The sequence below is a fragment of the Mustela lutreola genome, chromosome 7 (genome assembly GCF_030435805.1).
Source record: "Mustela lutreola isolate mMusLut2 chromosome 7, mMusLut2.pri, whole genome shotgun sequence".
NCBI classification, from domain to species: Eukaryota; Metazoa; Chordata; class Mammalia; order Carnivora; family Mustelidae; genus Mustela; species Mustela lutreola.
Genome location: NC_081296.1, coordinates 69876542 through 69899297, shown reverse-complemented (window position 1 = coordinate 69899297; position 22756 = coordinate 69876542). Strand labels below are relative to the sequence as shown.

The following is a 22756-nucleotide window of genomic DNA, read 5'->3' as shown; positions in this document are numbered from 1 at the left end:
GGTTAATGCCTAACACAAAGTAACTGTTCCATCAGTAGTATCAGGAGCACATTAGTTATACAAGCAACATCATGGATGAATCTTAGAAGCATAATGCTAGGTGAGACAAGCCAGACATAAAAAGCTTCATACCATATGACTCCAATTACTTGACATTTTGGAGCAGACAAAATTATAGGGACAGTAATCATAACAGTGGTTGTCAGGAGTGTGGGAAAAGGCAGGGGACTGACTATAAAGGGTTCACAAGGTGATTTTTTCAGGTAATGGAAATTTTCTATATCTTGATTGTGATGGCAATTACACAGGTACAGAAAATTTGCAAAACTCATAGAATCACACACTTAAAAGGACAAATTTTATTATATAGAACTTGCATCTCAATAAATCTGACTTTAAATATGTAAGTAGAGAAATCTAAGAACTCAATACTAAAAAGATAGATAACCCAATTAAAACTTAGACAAAGAATCCAACATTTAGAGAAACCAACAGTTCTCTAAAGAAAGAAAAATGGCCAATAAGCAGATGAAAAGACACTCAGCATCACTAATCATTAGGGAAATGAGGGTCAAAACCATAATGACATAAGACTTCATACTCACTAGGATGGCTACAGTCACCAACAGTAAGTGTTGACAAGGATGTGGAAAAATTGGAATACTCATGTTTGTTCAGTATGTAAATGGTGAAGCCACTTTGGGAAACAGTTTGGTAGTTCCTCAAGATATTAAACACAGAGTTATCATATGATCAAGCAATTCCACTTCTAGGTATATACCCAAGCGAAATCAAAGAATATGTTCACACAAAACTTGTACATCAAACAAAAAAGCAAAAACAAAACAAAACAAAACTTGTACATCAATGTCCACAACATTATTTTCAATATTAAGAATAGAAACAACCCAAAATGTTCAACTAACGAATGGGTGAGCAAAATGTGATATATCCATACAGTGAAATATTATTCAGCCATAAAAAGGAATGAAGTAATGACACATTCTACAACATGGATGAACTCTGAAAACATTGTTATGTAGAAGAATGCAGTCACAAAAGACTACAAATTGTGTGACTCCATTTATATGAAATGTCCGGAAAGTTATATACTGCCTGGGTGGCACAGTTGGTTGAGAGGCTGACTCTTGATTTCGACTCAGATAATACTCAGGTTCCTGGGATTGAGTCCTGAGTTAGCACAGAGTCTATTTCAGGATTCTCTCTCTCCTTCTGCCTCTGCCCCTCCCCCTGCTCACTTAGGCACTCCCTCTCAAATAAATCTTTTCTTTTCTTTTCTTTTCTTTTAATTTGAGAGAGAGAGAGACTGAGAAAACAAATGGGAGGAGGGCAGTGGGAGAAGTAGACTCCCTGTGGAGCAGGGACCAGGGAGCCTGAAGCAGGACTCAATCCCAGGACCCTGGGAAAATAACCTGAGCTGAAGGCAAAAGCTTAACCAACTGAGCCACCAAGGAGCCCTCAAACAAATAAATCTTTAAAAAAGAAAAAAAGAAAAAGAAAAACACACACCTAACATCACCCTCAATGATGAAAAATTGAGTTTTTCCTCTAAAATCAGGAACAAGGCAAAGATGTATACTCTCAACAGTTTTATTCAACATAGTACTAGAAGTCCTAGCACAACAGACAAAAAAGAAATAAAAAGCATCCAAATTGGTAAGGAAAACATTAACACTGTCACTATCTGCAGATCTCATAATACTTCACATAGAAAACCCTGAGGACTTCACCAAAAAGCTTTCACAAGTAATAAATGAACTCAGGAAAGTTACAGGATACAAAATTAATATAAAGAAATATGTTGCATTTCCATACAACCCATAATAACAAAGTAGCAGAAAGAGAAACTAAGAAACAATTCCATTTACAACTGCACAAAAAAGGAGTGCCTGCCTGGGTGGCCCAGTTGGTTAAGTGTCCACCTCTGGGTTTTGGCTCAGGTCATGATCTCAGGGTCATGAGGTCAAGCCCCATGTCAGGCTCTGTGCTCACTGCAGAGCGTGCTTGAGACTTTCTCTCCCTTTCCCTCCATCCTTAACCTTCCATTCTCTCTCACTCTCAAATAAATAAATAAATCTTAAAAAAAAAATTGTACCAAAAGAAATAGCTAGGAATAAATTTAACCAAGGACATAAAAGACCTGTACTCTGAAAACTATAAAATGATCAAAGAAACTGGAGATGACACAAACAAATGGAAAGATACACCATAATCACAGATGGAAAGAACCAATACCATTAAAATGTCTATACTATGCAAAGCAATCTAAAGATTCAATGCAATCTCTATTAACATACCGAAAGCATTTTTCACAGAGCTAGAACTAATAATCCTAAAATCTGTATGGAACCATAAAACCATCAAAATAAGCAAAGCAATCTTGAGAAAGAACAAAGATGGGAGTTACCACAATCTCAGATTTAAAGATACATTACAAAGTTGTAGTGATCAAAACAGTACAGTATTGGGACAACAGATCAGTGAAGCAGAACAGAGAACCCAGAAATAAACCCATGCTTATATGGTCAATTAATCTAGGACAAAGAAGGCAAAAATATACAATGGGGAAGACAGTCTCTTCAATAAATGGTGCTGGGAAAACTGGATAGCTACATGAAAAAAATGAAACTGGACCACTTTCTGACACCATATACAAAGATAAACCCAAATGGTGGTGCTTAGCTATCTCCGTTGGTAAAGTATGATACTCCTAATTTTGGTGTCACGAGTTCAAGCCCTACATTAGGTGTAGAGCTTACTTTTAAAAATTAATTAATTAATAAAAACTAAAAATGGATTAAAGACCTAAATGTGAAATCTGAAACCATACAACTCCTAAAAGAAAGCACAGGCAGTAATCTCTTTGACACCAGACTTAGCAACATTTTTCTAGGTATGTCTCCTAAGGAAAGGGAAACAAACACAAAAATAAACTATTAAGACTACATCAAAATAAGCAGCTTTTGTACAGCAAAGGAAACCATTAAAAAAATAAAAATAAAAAGGCAACCTACCAAATGGGATAAGATATTTGCAAATAATATATTTGATAAGGAATTAGTATCCCTTATATATCTGGAACATATATAGAGAATGAATATATAAAGAACTTAACTCAATACCAAAAAACCTCCAAGTAATTCAATTAAGAGGATACAGACATTTTTCCAAAGATACGGAGACAGCCAACAGACACATGAAATGATGCTCAATATCACTGATTATCAGGGAAATGCAAATCAAAATCACAATGAGATCTCACATTATTCCTGTTAGAATAACTACTATCAAAAAGACAAGAAATAGCAAGTACTGGCAAAGATGTGAAGAAAAAGGAATGCCTGTGCACCGTTGGTAGGAATGTAAATTAGTAGAGCCACCACAGAAACAGTATGCAGGTTCCTCAAAAAAACTAAAAATAGGAAAACCATATAATCCAGTAATTCTACTAGTATTTACCCAAAGAAAATGAAAACACTAACTCATAAGATATATATACCCTTGGGAGGGAGACAAACCATAAGTGACTTGTAATCTCACAAAAAGAACTGAGGGTTGCTGGGGGAAGGGGGGGAGTAGGGGGTTATGGACATTGGGGAGGGTATGTGCTAAGGTGAGTGCTGTGAAGTGTGGTAAACCTGCCGATTCACAGACCTGTACCCCTGGGGATAAAAATATATGTTTATAAAAAATAAAAAAATTTTTTAAAAATATATATATACCCTTTTGTTCACTACACATGTCCACTGAGGATGAATGAATAAAGATGCTGGGATGTGTGTGTGTGTGTGTGTATGTATGCAATGCGATATTACTCAGCCATAAAAAAAAGAATTGAGATCTTGCCATTTGTAACAACACACATGGACATAGAGGACATTTTGCTAAGTGAAGTTAAGTGAGACAGAGAAAGACAAATAGCACTTATATGGAATCTAAAAAACAAATGAACAAAACCAAAAATGGCAGAAACAGACCATAAATAGAACAAACTGTTGGTTGCCAAAGGGATTCAGAGGGGTGGGGGAAGAATGGCCGAAAAGAGTAAAGGGGAATGGCAGATACAGGCTTCCAGTAATGGAATGAATATGGGAATAAAAAAGGATAAAATGTACAGCACAGGGAATTTATTCAATGGCATTGCAGTAGTAGCAACTGCATGGTGACAGATGGTAGCCACACTTGGCGGTGAGCACAGCATAATGTACAGAGTTGAATTACTATGTAGTACACCTGAAACTAATGAAACACTGTGTGTCAACTATACTTCAATAAAAAGAGAGTAATACACAATAAAAATTTTTTACACAAATTAAAAAATAAGAGCAAACACTAATGTGTCTGGCTGCATTATGACCACTTTATCTGCCTTAAGTCATTCAATCCTCATGACAACCCTATGAGGTAGGTACTATTACTATACCATTTCACAACTAAGGAAATTGATGCACAAAGAGGTTAAATAACTTCCAAAGTCACACAAGTAGTAACAGATGGTGCGATTCAAACTTAGTGTAATTCTAAAGTTCCTATTCTATACCACTTCACCCATTCTGATTGGTATGATAATCATTCAGGTGGCATTTCATAAAGAATCCAGACTATCACCTCAAATCAGTATGTAAATATACTAACATTTACCTCTTCAAAAACAGCCCTTGAAAAATCTCCACAGCGTAATGTGCCATCATAGCTCAGTGACAGTATGTGAGCCGGATTGGCGGGTGAGAAGTAAAGACAGCTAACTGGCTGAGTGTGAGGCTGGAAAACATAAACTCCATCTTCTTTAGATTGGTGAGTCTGTAAGAGAGTTGGGGGCAGGGAGAGAGACAAAAACTAGTGAAAAGTAGTAACACTTGCTGTCATTAAACTGTTTATGTCTGTATTACATTCAATCTTTCCTTAGTCTGTAATTATAGTCACCCCCTCATTCAGAAAGTCAGAACTAAAAACTTTCTATCATCACTAAATTACTTTTTTCTAATTTTCAATCCAACAATACTGTCACATTTAACAGTTTTCAGCTTTTTGAAACTAGCAAACTAGTTTTTTCATAATGCAGAAGGAAAATAATTAGTTTACTATGACTTTAGTTCATGAAATCATCAGGAAATGAGAAATCTACTCTTTATTTCACATACAGCATAATTCCCTAATACTAAAAATACTGGAAAAAAAAATAAATAATACCATTACTACTTTGCTTCCTCAACATGCTTCTATAAATCATCCTAAGCACAATTTTCATAAGGTATTTGGTCCTGACACAAAGTGATAATTTTAAAAATATTTTATCTCTGGGGCTTCTGACGCTTGATTTTAGCTCCGTTTTCATCTCAGGGTCATGAGTTCAAGCCCCATGTTCTATCCCCTAAATACACCATTGCAACTGAAAATGCGTATGTTTCAATTCCACATTAATATTCTTACTACTTCTAGGGATTATCCTTTCCACAACTAGATTACCAATTCCTAAATCATCACTTCTCAGATCTGGATAAGCTATATTCTTTTATTTTTTTTAAGATTTTATTTATTTATTTGACAGACAGAGAACACAAGTAGGCAGAGAGGCAGGCAGAGAGAGGGGGGGAAGCAGGCTCTCCGCTGAGCAGAGAGCCCGATGCGGGGCTCGATCCCAGGACCCTGGGATCATGACCTGAGCCGAAGGCAGAGGCTTTAACCCACTGAGCCACCCAGGTGCCCCTAAGCTATATTCTTATGGCATATGTCATATTATGAAAGAAAACTATCATTTCCAAATCTGGCTTAATCTGCTCTGAAACACTTGAGCTGAAATACTTGAGCATCTTTCATTTTAAATTTAAACAAAACAATTTTTTTAAAGGAAAGGAAGGGAAAAAATTATAATCATATTCACTCCTCCTACCCAGAGTTAACCATTGTTAGTATCTTCACATAATTGTGCATAGCATTTTTCAGAATAACAAAAAACGCTCCATTGTTACAAAAAACTTAAATACAGAAATGTAGAAAGATAATTATTAAAAATCACTCCAGGGGCGCCTGGGTGGCTCAGTGGGTTAAGCCGCTGCCTTCGGCTCAGGTCATGATCTCAGGGTCCTGGGATCGAGTCCCGCATCGGGCTCTCTGCTCAGCAGGGAGCCTGCTTCCCTCTCTCTCTCTGGCTGCCTCTCCGTCTACTTGTGATTTCTCTCTGTCAAATTAATAAATAAAATCTTAAAAAAAAAAAAAAATCACTCCAAATCCAAAATTAACTAAATTATCACTAAAATACTATTATTAATATAAATATCTTTTTATGTACTTACACAGATAGAATGACAGACAAATTAAAAAAAAAAAAGACCATGCTATACATGCCATTTTTAATAGGACTAAATATTAACTATACTTCAAAATAATTAAAGAAAATCAAGCTGAATTTCTTTAGTTTGAGTACAGCTGACCCTTGTACAACATGGGGATTTGGCGCACCAGCTCACCATGCAGTTGAACCATGTATAACTTTTGACTACGTAAAAACTTAACTGCTCATACCCTACTGTTGACCAACATCCTTAATAATAACATATACAGTCAATTAACACGTTTTGTACGTTATGCATATTATATACTGTACTTCTGCAATAGAGAAAACCAGAGAAAAAATATTAAAACCATAAGGAAAAGAAAATACATTTACAGGACTGCATTGTTTTTCAATACCCTAAGTTTATGTCATCTGTTTACAAGATGAATCATCTGTCAGTACTTCTCAATACTGTCTTAGGGGCGCCTGGGTGGCTCAGTTGGTTAAGTAACTGCCTTCGGCTTAAGTTATGATCCTGGAGTCCCCAGATCGAGTCCCACATCGGGCTCCCTACTCAGCAGGGAGTCTGCTTCTCCCTGTGACCCCTCCCCTCTCATTCTCTCTCTTATAAATAAAATCTTAAAAAAAAAAATACTGTCTTATATGATACAAAACACTTCAAATAGTGTATGTATTACTAACACTAAACATCAAAAATGAAAACATAGGGGCGCCTGGGTTGCTTAGCCGTTAAGTGTCTGCCTTTGGCTCAGGTCATGACCCCGGAGTCCTGGGATCGAGCCTCACATGGGGCTCCTCCTCAGTAGGAAGGTTGCTTCTCTCCCTCTCCCACTCCCCCTGCTTCTGTTCCTTCTCTCGCTGTCTCTATCAAATAAATAAATAGAATCTTAAAAAAAAAAAAAAAAAAAGCAAACATAATGTGAAATCCATATTTACTGCATTGATAATAAAGTGGCAATCCGACTGCTTTATGATAGCCTAGTGTAATCAATACAGTAGCTTTACAGTAGCATAGTCTATACACAAATGAATGAATCTTTATAAAATTTTGATGGTGTATGGTATTACAGTCATGTCACAACACAGTACTGGAAACACTTTAAAAAAAATAAACCACTAGGGGCGCCTGGGTAGCTCAGTGGGTTAAACCACTGCCTTAACCCATGAGTGGGTTAAACCACTCATGATCTCAGGGTCCTAGGATGGAGTCCCGCATCGGGCTCTCTGCTCAGTGGGGAGCCTGCTTCCTCCCCTCTCTCTCTCTCTGCCTGCCTCTCTGCCTACTTGTGATCTCTCTCTGTCAAATAAATAAATAAAATCTTTTTTTTTAATAAAATCTTTAAAAAAAAAAAAAACACTTGCCTATGTTGATAGGCTGATAGAAAGTATCTTTAATTACAAGAAAGAAAGGTATACTGTATGGTAATATAATTCTTTGAAAGCAAAATTATAAAACAGTAAGAAAGCTAACACATTATTAATTTTGTATTAAATACTACTCACCTATGCCTATGTAAGGATAGGCTATCCACTTTCATACGAGTTTTGCACATGATGTTCTTCATAATGACTACTTACGCAATGAGGATGATAATGACACAAAAATATCTCATTTACTTCTTGCTGTACAGTTACTAGATTTTCACATGAAGACAAACACATATACAACAGATAAATTTGTTAACTGTACCACAGGATGACTATTTACTAAATCAATGGATTGACGTCATAAAGGTCTTCATCCTTTGCTGTCTTTATGCTGAGTAGGCTGAAGAAGAGAAGGAGCTGAGTGTTGCTATCTCAGGGGTGACAGCAATAGAAAAGGTGGAGAAGGTAGATGAAGATGCAGGAGCGGGAGGCACACAGAGTGTAACTTTATGAAGTACATCATAATTTGTCTTTTTTTTCATTTCTCTAAAAATGTTTCTAAACATACAGTACCTATTCTTCTTCCACCATTTGCTTTACAGTGTCCATACAATAGAAGGGCCCACGTCATAAAAGAAGTAGCTATCTTGAATACTCAAAATGCTTATGCCAGATTGTCAATTTTTTTTTTAACATAGAATGTATTATTTGTTTCGGGGTACACGTCTGTGAATCATCAGTCTTCTACAATTCACAGCACTCACTATACCACATACCCTCCCCAATGTCCATCACCTAGCCACCCTATCCCTCCCCACCCCTCTTCAGCAGCCCTCAGTTTGTTTCCTGAGATTAAGAGTGTCAATTTGTTTTCTAACACTGCTTCATCATCTGGCACTGGTTCAGAAGTACCATCTCCACCAAGCACTCTTCTCTAAATTCCTCTGGTGGAGAATCTCTTGGTCCTTGAATTCCTCCAAGATCCATATCCTGAAACCCTTCACCCCCACCATTTTTGCCATAACCACAATCTCTTTCATGATTTCCTTGTCTCTGTTATAAATCCTGTGAAGTCATATACAACATCGGGACACAGTTTTCTCTAGCAGGAATTTATTCTGTTCAGGCTTGATTGCTTTCCTGGCTTTTTCTATAACAATGGTATCTTCAATGGTGTTCTCTTTCCAGACTTTCATGTTTTCTCTACAGGGCATCTCTTCCATGGCCTTGACAACCTTTTCTATAGAGCACCATGTGTTATGAGCCTTAAACATCCTTAATGACCCCCTGATCTAGAGGCTCACCATATTTGGGAGCAACATTTTCATGCCTTTGGTGTTGAACTCATGGAGTTCTGGGAAGCCAGGGACATTGTCCTGTATCAGAAGAAATTTAAAAGGCAGTCCCTTACTGACAAAGTACTTCCTGATGTCAGAGAAAAAGCACTGATGAATCCAATCCAGAAAAGTGCTCGTTTAGGACTTCCTGTTGTACAGCCAAAAGACTGGCAGCTGGTGTTTATCTTTTCCCTTGGAGGTCAGGGATTAGCAGCTTTATAGATGAGGGCAGTCCTGATCATGAACCCAACTGTATTTATGCAGAAGAGTTAGCCTATTCCTTCCTGCCTTCAAACCTGGTGCTCATTTCTCTTCCTTACTAATAAATGTCTTTTGTGGCATTTTTTTTTTACCCAATGCACTTTCCTCTGAATTAGAAACCTGCTCAGGCAGATATCCTTTCTCACTAATTTTCTTAATGGTGTCTGAGAACTTGTCTGCACTCTTGGGTCAGCAGAAGCTGCTTGCTATCCTGACATTTTTTTTTTTTTTTAAAGATTTTATTTTTATTTATTTGACAGACAAAGATCACAAATAGGCAGAGAGGCAGGCAGAGAGAGAGGAGGAAGCAGGCTCCCTGGCTGAGCAGAGAGCCTGATGCGGGGCTTGATCCCAGGACCCTGGGATCATGACCTGAGCCGAAAGCAGAGGCTTTAACCCACTGAGCCACCCAGGCGCCCCCTGACATATTTTTAAACCAAACTTCTAAAAATTATCAAACCATCCTTTGCCAGCATTAAATTCCCCAGCTTCAGATCTTTCACCTTCCATTTGTTTTGTCATATGATGACTAATTTTTCTTAAATCGTATTAGTCTACAGGTATGTCTTCCTTGGGGCAATCCTATACCCACATAAAAGCCACATCTTCAATATGAAATAAAAAGGTATTTTGCAAAAAGTACAAGGCTTTCCACATCTGCTAGAGAAGCTGTAGCAACGATTTTACAATTTTTTTTTTTCAAGGATCAAAGGAGAGGGACAATTTTTTTTTTTTTTTACAATAGTTCTTCTGCTAGATTCATTTATCCTGAAATGCCAGGCAACTGCTACTACAGACCTCAATTTATAGCATTTATCAAGCAATTCCAACTCTTTTCTGTACTGTCCTGAATTTTCTGTTTCTTGGAAGCACTTTCTGGCATCACTAGTAGCACCATATGAGTTCTACGGTGTTATTCAAGGTGTACGGTATTGCACTGAGCACGATGAAAAATATGCAAGAACCCTGAGAGATCACTTTTTCTGTGATACACAGTTTACTGGAGATAAACCATTCCCACAGAGATGACTGGTGTTTCAAGGAGATACTTGCCATAATTAGGCTCACCACGGTAACAAAAGAAGAGCTAAGAGATTTCTATAGTACTATAACTATTAGTTTTATGCAGTTAAGATTTAATACAGTATCTTTATATTTATAACATTTCTCTTAACATTCTATGTGATGGTGCCACATAGAATCTGTGTTTGTTGGAAGATTTGAAAAATGTTTACTTTTTATAAAATAGGTTTGCATATATTTTATGGTGGTAAATGAAAAATATACTAGTCTCTACATGATTTTATGCATTCATGACACACCTAACTTTTTCTTTATTTTTTCAGTATTTCTAAACTACATGGTTCATCTACAAGGTTTTTCAAATTGTTACAAATCTCCAAAAAATTTTCCTATATATTTATTAAAAAAAAAAAAAATCCATGTATAAGTAGGCCCACCAAGTTTAAACCATGTTACAGGTCAACTGTATTTGTAACTTTATCAAGCAATAGCCCCTAAAAAGGAAAAAGTATAAAACAAAATGAGCTGTAGTCATAATGCTTATTTTTTAACTATGTCTCAATTTTAGACATTTTCTATTGAATGACAGCATATGACCCTTTACCAACCTACCCTATCTCCATCTCTATATTTTGTCAATTATTATTTTTGTTTTGTCCAGGTTGATAACATTCCCATCCAGTTCCATAAACATTGCTCATGTAGCTATATTATGAGTCCTGCACTGGAAGGGATTCAATGCCCATCACCAATTCTTTTGTCAAGCTTCTCATTCCATAACTCTTAATTCTGATTTACTCTTAACTGGCTGAGATTTGCTCTCAAGCAGTTTTTTTTCCACATGAGCTCACATGTCTTGAATTTGAGTTTTTTCACATTTGAGAATACCTACGAGCTGCCTTTAATTAGAGATGTAACTTGTACAAAATAGTGGGCCATACTTACTTCCCTCGGAACTTCAGAGACATTACATGAAATACTGTTGTAGAAAACAGAAAAGCCTGATTCCCGCCCTTGAATACAATTTATTTTCTCTGCCTAAAGAATTCTTTATCCTCTAAGTTCCAAGATTTCCTAGACCATGGTATACATATTCAATCTGCCATTCCATTCTCTTTCCAGAAGAATGGTCTTTGAATATATTTTCTGTTCCACTGTTGGGTCATCTTTGACTGTCTTCCCTTAACTTACTGGGCTGTCTGTGTTTGAGATTACCTCAAGTCTTTAATGTCTATAATTTAGTTTTCAGCAATGTCTATTCTGTTCCTTGCTTTTGTTTATTAGTTTCACTGATCTTCAATTTGTTTTCGTTAGTTCTGCAATCTCCTTTTCCATCTCATTCTTGTTTTATAACCTTATCTTTGAGTGTTATTTTACAAATAATGTTGTTATTAACTTGCTCCACAGCAGCACTGTCCAAAAAAACTCTCTGAGATAAGAAAAATGTTGTATGTATGCACTATCAATGTAATATCCATGGGCTTCATGTGACTATATGCACTTAAAAAGTGCCTTGTGCAACTGAAGAACTAAATTTTCTTTAATTTAAATCTTTTTTTTCCAAAAAATTTTATTTATGTATTTATTTATTTGAGAGATTGGGGGGCACATGAGCAGGTAGGGGAGAGGCAGAGGGAGAGAGACAAGCAGACACCCCACTGCGCAGGAAGCCTGATGCAGGGCTTGATCCCAGGACCCCGAGATCATGACTGACTGAGCCGCCTAGGCGCCCCATGAATGTCAATAGTCTCTTAGAACCAGTAGCTACTATACTGAACAGAAGAGTTCTACAGTCTGGAACTGAAAATAATTTCCTTTCTTTCCTTGGGTTATGTTCCTCTTCTAGGCCTGCCTTTGCATGCCAGGTTCTTCAGGCCAGGGAAAGAGCATGTCAAGGACCTTACTAGGCATGGGAAAGCCTACCTGATACATTTAAGGACCTTCTTCTGTTATATGATGACTAATTTTTCTTAAATCGTATTAGTCTACAGGTATGTCTTCCTTGGGGCAATCCTATACCCACATAAAAGCCACATCTTCAATATGAAGTGCAACAGTGTTGGTCTAGTTGCTAATTGTTTCTTCTAATTTCCATTATGCTTGAATTGCTCTGTCCATGTTAGATGCTCTGATATATGTTGACTCTTCCTCCCAGTATCTGACATCAGTTCATTTTTTTCCTCAGAAAAAGATAAGCTTTTCTGTAGCCAAGGAGCAGGAGGAGGGAAGTAGATAGGTGGGTTTCAGCTGAAATAGCAAGCAGTATTTGTTGGAGTTCCTAGACTACGAGATTCTATTCATTATTTTGTATCAGGATTTATACCATCTACTTGGCTGGTTTGTGGGGAAGGAGGTGGCTTAACCACTCCAAAAGACCAAGAAAATTTCCCTCTAGAGAATTTAGTCCTACTGTTCACTTTTCCCACTTCCCCTGTTTTCCCCCTTTTCCCCTCAGCAGCCATTTCCCTATTCCTCACTCGAAACAGGAAAAATCTAAAAATCTACTCAATGTACCTCTCTTCAAGTTTTGAGACAAAGGTGAAAATCCTCAGGATTCGGTCAATTCACCAATATGGATTTCGGCTGTAGGACAAGGTAGAAGCTAAACCATGCTGTGGCCTCCCCACCCTCCAGCTGAGCTAAAGAAGTACACTGCATTATTGCTCTAAGAGTTTTTTGGTGTTTTGTTTTGCTTTACTTACTGATTTGACTGCTTTTTGCTCATTCTATGGAAAATTCCAATTGCCCATTTCAATTAGAATATACCTGATTCTGGGTGGCTAAGTGGGTTAAAGCCTCTGCCTTCGGCTCAGGTCATTATCCCAGGGTTCTGGGATCAAGCCCTGCACCAGGCTCTCTGCTAGAGAGCCTGCTTCCCCCACCTCTCTGCCTGTCTCTCTTGTCATCTCTGTCAAATAAATAAATAAAATCTTTAAAAATAATAATAATAATAATAATATACCAGGTTAACAGAGCTTCTAGAGGCACCTGGTTCAGTCAGTGGAGCATGCAACTCGTGGTCTTAGGGTTGTGAATTCAAGTACCACATTAGATATGAAGATTACTTAAAAATAAAATCCTAGGTTAAGAAACAAAGCAGAGAAAGAAAAAAGGCAAACCAAGAGAACAAACTCATAACTATAGAGAACAAACCGATGGTTACCAGAGGGAGGGTGGGAGGGAGGATGGGTAACACAGGCCAAGGGAATTAAGAGTCCATTTATCATTATGAGCACTGAGTCACGTGTTGAATTGCTGAATCACTCTTTGTATACCTGAAACTCATCCAACACTGTTAACTATACTGGAATTAAAATAAATAAATTTATTTATTTGTTAATAAATAAATAAATAGATAGATAGATAAAATAAAATCCTAGGGGGAAAAAAGAGTACTTCTTACTACTTTAAATCTAATTGAATCCAAGACCAGTTTGTTATGAGCGGGTCATGATCTCAGGGTCCTGGGACCGAGCGCCACACTGGGCTCCCTGCTCGGCAGGAGGTCTGCTTCTCCTTCTCGCACTTCCCACTGCTTGTGTTCCCCCTCTCGCTGTGTCTCTGTGTCAAATAAACAAACAAAAAATCTTAAAAAAAAAAAACAAAAAAACCCAGTATGGTAATTCTAAAAAAGGAGATGGGGCCTTGGCCCAACATAATCCCTCTTGTTCATTCCTTTGCTGTCTATACTCTAGCCACACAAACATTCTTTCAGGTCCTTAAATGTATCAGGTAGGCTTTCCCCTTTCTAGTAAGGTCCTTGACATGCTCCCCCCCAACGGCCTGAAATACCCTTTCCCCTTTCTTTACTTGGTCTACACCTTAGCTTTCAAATCTCATCTCAGTTCCTCAAGGAAGCTTGCCCTAAACCTCTAAATTAGGTCAGCCCCCTGTCATATGTTTTCATTTACAGTACTTTTCCTTCAGGCCATTAATTACAGTATATAATTCACTCCACTTATCAAATATGTAATTACATATTTGGCCATTATTTCATTAATGCTGTTTTGGCCACTAAATTCTAAACGCTAAGAGGGCAGAGACAGTCTTTTGCTCACAAATGTTTAATAGCTGGGAAATCATGAGAATATTACTAAACACAAAATAATAAATGTGGAATGAACAAAGAAATGAATGGGAAAATGGGTGACTCAGTAAAGGATAACAACTTTTGATTCTAGGTGACACTAGGAACCTGACAGAAAGTTAAGAGGAAAAACTGAGGGAGTGTCAAGGCAGTTCAATAGGGGAAAGGATAATCTTCTCAACAAATGACAACTGGGGGATGCCTGGGTGGCTCAGTTGCTTAAGTGTCTCTCTTTGGCTCAGGTAATGATCCCAGGGTCCTGGGATTGAGTCCTGTATTGGGCTCCTTGCTCAGGAGGGAGCCTGCTTCTCCCTCTGCCTGCTGTTCACCCAAGCTTGTGCGCTCTCTCTCTCTGACAAATAAATAAATAAATATTATAATAAATTTTTTAAAAAAGATTTTATTTATTTATTTGACAGAGAGAGATAACAAAGCAGGTATACAGGCAGAGAGAGAGAGAGGAGGAAGCAAGCTCCCCGCTGAGCAGAGAGCTCGATGCGGGACTCGATCCCAGGACCCTGAGATTATGACCCGAGCCAAAGGCAGCGGTTTTACCCACTGAGCCACCCAGGCGCCCCTAAATAAATCTTTTTTAAAAATGACAACTGGAGGGTGCCTGGGTGGCTCAGTGGGTTAAGCCGCTGCCTTCGGCTCAGGTCATGATCTCAGGGTCCTGGGATGGAGTCCCACATCGGGCTCTCTGCTCAGCAGGGAGCCTGCTTCCTCCTCTCTCTCTCTCTGCCTGCCTCTCTGCCTACTTGTGATCTCTCTCTGTCAAATAAATAAATAAAATCTTTTTTAAAAAAATGACAACTGGATATTCATATACAAAAAAATAAATTTGGGCTCTTGCCTCACACCATATTTAAAAATTACTCAAGATGAATCAGCAAACTAAACGTAAAAGGAAAACTATAAAATTTTCAGGACAAAACAACAACAACAGAAAAAGCTCTTAAAAGCTTGGGGCCAGGGGCACCTGGGTGGCTCAGTTGGTTAAGCAACTGCCTTTGGCTCAGGTCATGATCTCAACGTTCTAGGATGGAGCCCCTCACTGGGGTCCATGCTCAGCAGAGAGCCTGCTTCTTCCCCTCCCTCTGCTGCTCCCCTACTTGTGCTCTCTCTAATAAATAAAAATAAAATCTTTAAAAAAAAAAAAAAAAAAAAAGCTTGGGACTAGACAAAGATTTTTAAAATATAACACCAAAAGCATAAGTAAAATTCGAAGACATATCTAAGAAAGAATCTGTATCTAGAATTTACGAACTCTTCTGGTTCAATAAGACAAACAACCTAATTAAAAATTGATTAAAGAGGGGTGCCTAGGTGGCTCAGTAGGTTAAGCCTCTGCCTTCTGCTCAGGTCATGATCTCAGGGGTCCGGGATCGAGTCCTGCCTTGGGCTCTCTGCTCAGCATCCTCCTCTCTCTCTCTCTCTCTCTGCCTGCCTCTCTGCCTACTTGTGATCTCTCTCTGTCAAATAAACAAATAAAATCTTTTTTAAAAAATTGATTAAAGATTTGAATAGCTATTTCACCAAAGATATTCAAATGGAATGAAAAGATGCTGAACATTGTTAGTCATTAGGGAAATACAAATAAAAAAAAACGCAGTGAGATACCATTTCACACCCACCAGAAAGGCTATACTCTAAAAGACAGACAATAATATATACTGGTGAGCATGTGGAGAAATTAGAACCATCATATGTTGCTGGTGGGAATAGTAAATGAAGCAATCATTTTAGAATGCAGTTTGCCAGTTTGCCAGTTCCTCAAAATGTTAATGAATTACCATTAAGACCCAGCAATTCTACCCCTAGGTGTCTTCCCAAGAGAAATAACACATATCCAAACAAAAATGTGTACACCAATGTTTTTAGTAGCATTATTCAGAATGGCCAAAAAGTAGAAACAATCTAAATATCTATTAAGTGATAAAATGGATCAACAAAATGTGGTATACAATGGAATACTATTCAACAATTTAAAAGAATGAAATATTGATATATACTAAAACATAAATGAACCTTGAAAACATTACAAGAAAAAAGTTAACATAAAAGACCAAATACTATATGATTCTATTTATATGACATGTCCAAAAATGGCAAATTTATGGAGATCTGCCTAGGAATGAGAGTAATTAACTGGGGGATTAAATCTAAATAGCCGAGGAACATATAGGAATGATTGAAAATGTTCTGAAACTAGAGTATGAATAGTTACACAACTCAGTAATAAACGTACTAAAAATCATTGAGTTGTATATTTAAAATGTGAATTTTGGGGCGCCTGGATGGCTCAGTGGGTTAAGCCACTGCCTTCGGCTCAGGTCATGATCTCAGGGTCCTGGGATCCAGTCCCGCATCGGGCTCTCTGCTCAGCAGGGGGCCTGCTTCCCTTCGCCTCTCTCTGCCTGCCTCTCTGCCTACTGTGATATCTCTCTGTCAAATAAATAAATAAAATCCTTAAAAATAATAAAATAAAATAAAATGTGAATTTTATAATAGGTAATTATGTGTTAATCAAGTAAATTTTTTTCAAAGATTTATTTATTTGACACAAGTAGGCAGAGCAGCAGGCAGAGGAAGAGGGAGAAGCAGGCTCCCCACCCAGCAGGGAGCCTGACTCGGAGCTGGATCCCAGGACCCTGGGATCATGACCTGAGCCAAAGGCAGCCACTTAACCAACTGATTCCAAGTTAATTTTTTTTTTTTTGTTTAAACTAGAGGAATTGGGGGACGAGCACAGGACAGCAGAAGTTTTGCATTTAAAACTTACTCAAGGGACGCCTGGGTGGGTCAGTTGGTTAAGCAGCTGCCTTCGGCTCAGGTCATGATCCCAGCGTCCTTGGGATCGAGTCCCACATCAGGCTCCTTGCTCGGCAGGGAGCCTGCTTCTCCCTCTGCCCCTGCCTGCCATTCTGCCTGCCTGTGCTCACTTGCTCTCCCTCTCTCTCTCTGATAAATAAATAAAATCTTTAAAAAATAAATAAATAAATAAATAAAAATAAAAAAATAAAAAAAAGACTTACTCAAGCTGTTAACATGATAGCCAAGTGTCTGGGACAATTAGAAAGTTGAGAGAGATACCAGACTACAGAGATTTAGTAATACAGATTTTGGAGCCACCAGGAAAGACATGACAAAGGGACTTTTACACGTCTTCAACTCTGTACAAATCAATCTACCCTGAAAAGATTTTCACTTAACTATGCTAATTTTCTATTATTCCTTTTCAGAGTTCTTCAACCACTGATTTTTATTGATTGCTTTCATTTCTTCCACTACCCTATTCTTTTTTATTCTATCAAAGTCTGTGTTCCTTCCTTATCTCATTGTTGAAGCTATTCTCTCAACTAACCCCAATTTCAAAATCAGTGGCCTTTTCTCTACTCCCATTCTTTTTAACTTACCTGCAAGAAGGCTGGTCAAACTCCGACCCATGAAACTCGTCTCTTAGCTTGTATTACCTTATACTATTTTTAGTGCTCTTCCCACTTCTCTATTTGTTTTATTTACCAAATACTTTTACCTCCCAACCTCACCCACTTTATCAAACTAAGGAAGAACCTATGCTCCAAAAACAAGAGAGAATTTGGTATTTATTTCTTTCTTCTTCTCACAAAATCTGTTTATTAACCCTAACCAGCTTCTAGTTACCATAGTATATTCATCTCCATTAATTGTCCTTACGGTATTTCTCAGGTCTTTGTCCTACTTTGCCAATAAGAAAATAAATTCAAGAACATTAACTTGGCTTTTCTCAATTTTGTAACCAACAAAATCAATCCATGGGGAATTATATGGACAATGAATGGAATTCAGTGTCTGTTTGTAACGCATAAAAAAATTAATGGGATTATTTTTTTTTAAAGATTTATTTAATTTATTTATTTGACAGACAGAGATTACAAGTAGGCAGAGAGGCAGGCAGAGAAAGAGAGGAGGAAGCAGGCTCCCTCTGAGCAGAGAGCCCGATGCGGGGCTCGATCCCAGAACCCTGGGATCATGACCTGAGCCAAAGGCAAAGGCTTTAACCCACTGAGCCACCCAGGCACCCCTGAATGGGATTATCCTAAGCAGATCCCTAGGAAGATATTTTTCCCAGTCTGAAAACTTTATTTATTTTTAGATTTTTTAAAAAGATTTTATTTACTTATTTGAGAGAGAGAGTGAGCAAGAGAGAGAGAGAAAGAACAGAGGGAGAGGGAGAGTCTGCTGAGCAAGGGGCCTGACGTGGTGATTCGATCCCAATACTACAGGATCATGACCTGAGCCAAAGGCAGATGTTTATCGACTGAGCCACCCAAGTGCCCCAGAAATTTTAAAAATAGTTAGAGGGATGGGGCACCTGGGTGGATCAGTGGGTTAAGCCTCTGCCTTTGGCTCAGGTCCTGGGATCTCAGGGTCCTGGTATCAAGCCCCACATCAGGCTCTCTGCTCAGCAGGGAGCCTGCCTTCCCCTCTCTCTCTGCCTGCCTCTCTGCCTACTTGTGCTATCTCTCTCTCTCTCCCCTCCCCGGCCCCAGATAAATAAATAAAACTTAAAAAAAAAAAAAAGAGGGTGCCTGGGTGGCTCAGTCAGTTAAGCATCTGCCTTCAGTTCAGGTCATGATCCCAGGGTCCTGGGATCAAGTCCCACCTCTGGGCTCCCTGTGCAGCGGGGAGTCTGCTTCTCCCCCTGCCCCTCCCCCATGCCCATGCTTTCCTGCTCTCGTGCTCTCTCTCACAAACATAAATAAAAATATTATAAATAAATAAACACTATCAGAAAACTAAGAATTTTGTGTCATCTTTTCATATTTACATTTAAAGGTATAACTGTTTCCTGGCAATTAATTTATGCTCAGTTGACTATTAATGAAATAAAAAATGTTTAAGTTCTAGAAAGCCAACAAAAATTTCTTGATTTCTAAAATCTGGAATCACAAAGTATAAAACTATAAATCTCAAGTAACATCTATAAAACATGTGGCTGTAGGCCATTCTCCTATAGACTATTTCAGTCAAACTTTATTACTTTCAAAAAATTAACTTACCAAATCCCAAAGTCCAACTTGCCCAGATTTGGCCCCAGCTGCCACCAAAGTTCTAATTTCTGATGGGTGGAGAGCCACAGAAAATATTGCACCTCTGGTGACTTTATGAACAGTATCTCCATTAATGACCATGCCACTTAAATTGGCTTTATAGCTGAGGAAAAGAAGTTAAATTTTAGAAGTAAAACCAATCAGTAGTCAAAATAACTAAAAGATGACTCAAAAAATAAAAGAGACACAGTTAGTGAAAACAGTCAACCTCCTAATAATCAAGGAAATCAAATTAAAGAATGGGATACTATTTTTCACTTACAAAAGGTAGCAGGCTGCAGTTAAAACATACATTCACTAACAGTGCTAGTGGCAGAGTAAATTCATATGAGATTTTTAGAAGAAAAAGATTTTAGAAAACAATTCAGTAATGTATACTAAAGCCAGAAAAATGTCCCTTAATACTTGAGTCATTAATCTCACTTCTGGAATCTATCCTAAAGAATTAACCCACCATCACACATATACACTTTAATGTATGTACACATATAACTAAATACGCAACTAACCACACAAAACTAAACTGAATATAATTCCAAATACCAACAAAGTCAGAAAAAGTTAAGTAAATGAAATAGTATGCAATTAATCAATAAATTTAAAGACTCTAGTAACATAATATCAATGTTTTGTAACTATAATATTAATGAAATGCATAATGCAAATTTATATATACACTAGAATAAACTAAAAATGTACATGTATTCACTCATTTATTAAATAATGAGTGAACATATATCATGTACCAGGCACCATTTGGTTACTGAGACAAAATCCCAGCATTTAGGAAACTCGTATCATAGCGGTATTGCAAATGGCAATAGTTGGAAGAAAATATACAAAAACAACAAATGCTAGGATAGAAATATTATAGGTAATCATTTCACCTCATTTTCAAAACTTCTTGTAATGGTATATGATCTTTATAATTTAAAGACTGTAGAAAATATAAATCAAAGGCATGGGATTTTTAACTCACCTTTTAATGTTAACTAACTCCTTCTCAGTATTCTTAATACTTGTCTGAAACAATGAAAAATACCAAAGTATTAAGTTAACATATGTACTGAAATTTCCTTAACAGATAATTCTAAAAGCCGTAAGCCCTCCCAAGTGATACCTTGCTCACTTCTGCCCAAGTCTGTAAAAATCTTTTAAATAGTTCACTGTCATCATCTTGATTTTCAGGAGTCATTTCTAAAGGCCCAGGAGGTAACAAAGGCTGTTATAAAAAATAAGAAAATAAAGACTAAAATGAGAAATAAAACGGGTTGATTATTGCTCTGCCCTAGAATGTAAGTTTTTTAGTACTCTACTTTCAGTACCAACATAGGTGACACATCATTAGCATTCAAAAACAGTTGTTCAGTGAATGATTGCCAGGTATATCCTATAAACTAATAACATATATTACCCTATTTAATCCTCATAATAATCCAGTGAATGAGATACCACGTTTTAAAGAGATGATAATGAATCTTAGAGAAGTTACCTTGTCAAAAGTTACAATGCCAAGAACAGGAGTTGCTAGGAATGGATTCAGATTGGTTCAATTGCATTACTCAGAGCAAAGTTATTACTTTATGCCAGCAATTTTTTAAATCATAGGTTGTAACCCATGCATTGTGAAATCATTTCAATGTATTATAGCCAGCAATGTTTTAATGAAAAGCAAAAGAATAGAAAATACAAAAAGTACATCACATGCAGTGAGTATTAAGTATCACTTCACAAGTGTTGCTTCAGTTGTGTGGCATTAATGAGTTAAATGTAAATAAATCTACCATGGGCGGAGGCTTCAGAAATACTGGAAAGCTACTCTCCCCAAGCACCTTAATTTGCAATTAGCTCCCAAAGCACCAATCTAATTAGTGTTACCTTCTAAAGTGTAATTAAGCACTTAGATAAAAGTATTAAAAACAGTGGGTGCACTTGAATAAAAAAATGATTAAAATATTATTTAGATAATAAACTTGGTAAGTATAAGTAAAACTCTTTCTATTCACTGATAGTACAAAGTTATACTACAGCAAGGGACCATCACCATTATCACATATTATGCATTATTAATAACATTAATACTACCATTTATTGTTTATTTACTAAGCCCTTAACACAGTATATAGAACTTTATAGATACTGTTTCACTTAACTCCCACAAATCCTCTTTGAAATTTCTATACTGTTGCCACTTTAAATATGGGGAAACTGGGGCTCAGAAAGTTTAAGTAATTCACCCATAATTCCATAGCATTTAAGCCTACAAAAATTCAAACTAGTCTTTATGATTTTGACATTTTAATCATTAAACAAGAATCAGTCAAGTATGTACTTAATGAAGAACCTATTAAAGAAATTTAATGACCTTTAAAATCTAGTTTCAAACATTTCAAATTTTTCAGTATTTTATTGAGTAATATATTGTTTTTGCACTTTCTTACATTTTCATCTGCAATTACTGTTGGCTGGGCTGGGGGTGCTGGTAATGACACTCCTGAAGGATCTACTTTTAATAATCTCATTGACCTTCTACATCCAGTCCCATTTTCTTTCTTCTTTGGCTTTTTCCTAAAGGAGTAAGGGAAAAAAATTCAAGTTATAAAACAGTGATCTGTATTTGTTAATATTAAGGAGATAACTTCCAGGAATGTATCTCATAGATATACTCACACATTACAAAAATATACGTACATGACTACACTGATTCTAACTGAACATTTATGTTTCCATGCTTTTAAATAAAATCCTAAATGTTCACCATGGAGAGGTGAGAGGTGTTAAAACAAATCATGGTATACATCTCTAAGAGAATAATATGCAAACATAAGAAGAATGAAATAGACCTTTGCACACTGATATGACATGAATTATTCGATATAAGAAGGAAAAACAAGGTCCAGTACATGCTGAATATGCTTCCATTTTTTTTGAGAGAAAGGTTATGTACACACATGTATTTGTACATACTAAGAATAGCTATTAAAGAATACACATGAAACTACTAACAGTGGTTTCTTCTAGGGAGAAGGCCTGGAGAACTAAGGTCTAAAATGGAAAAGAGATTTAAATGTTCCACTGCATTTCCTTCCATATAGTTTACTTTTTAAAATCATATACGTACCCTACTTCTTTTGTGCACTATTTTTTCATTTTAAAAAAGTAGTTCAGAACTTCTAGTTTCCAGTTCCACAAATAAGGAACTTGAAATTCACCACCCTGTCTTTTCAAGTAAAAAGGTAAACAGATTAACAAGTCAGTAACTCTTCTAGGA

At 37.1% G+C, this 22756-nt stretch overlaps 1 protein-coding gene across 2 annotated transcripts in view; it reads right to left on the bottom strand.

Annotated features, from left to right (window-relative positions):
• The window catches only part of WDR76 (WD repeat domain 76), a 64085-nt gene that overhangs the window by 18156 nt on the left and 23173 nt on the right, over nt 1-22756 (bottom strand). For both annotated transcript variants that reach the window (XM_059181374.1, XM_059181375.1), the window contains 5 exons: nt 21927-22053; nt 20606-20707; nt 20465-20508; nt 19435-19588; nt 4663-4821 (listed from right to left, as the gene is read on the bottom strand). In XM_059181374.1, the coding sequence (XP_059037357.1) occupies nt 4663-4821; nt 19435-19588; nt 20465-20508; nt 20606-20707; nt 21927-22053 (586 nt within the window). The remainder of the gene's footprint in view (nt 1-4662; nt 4822-19434; nt 19589-20464; nt 20509-20605; nt 20708-21926; nt 22054-22756) is intronic.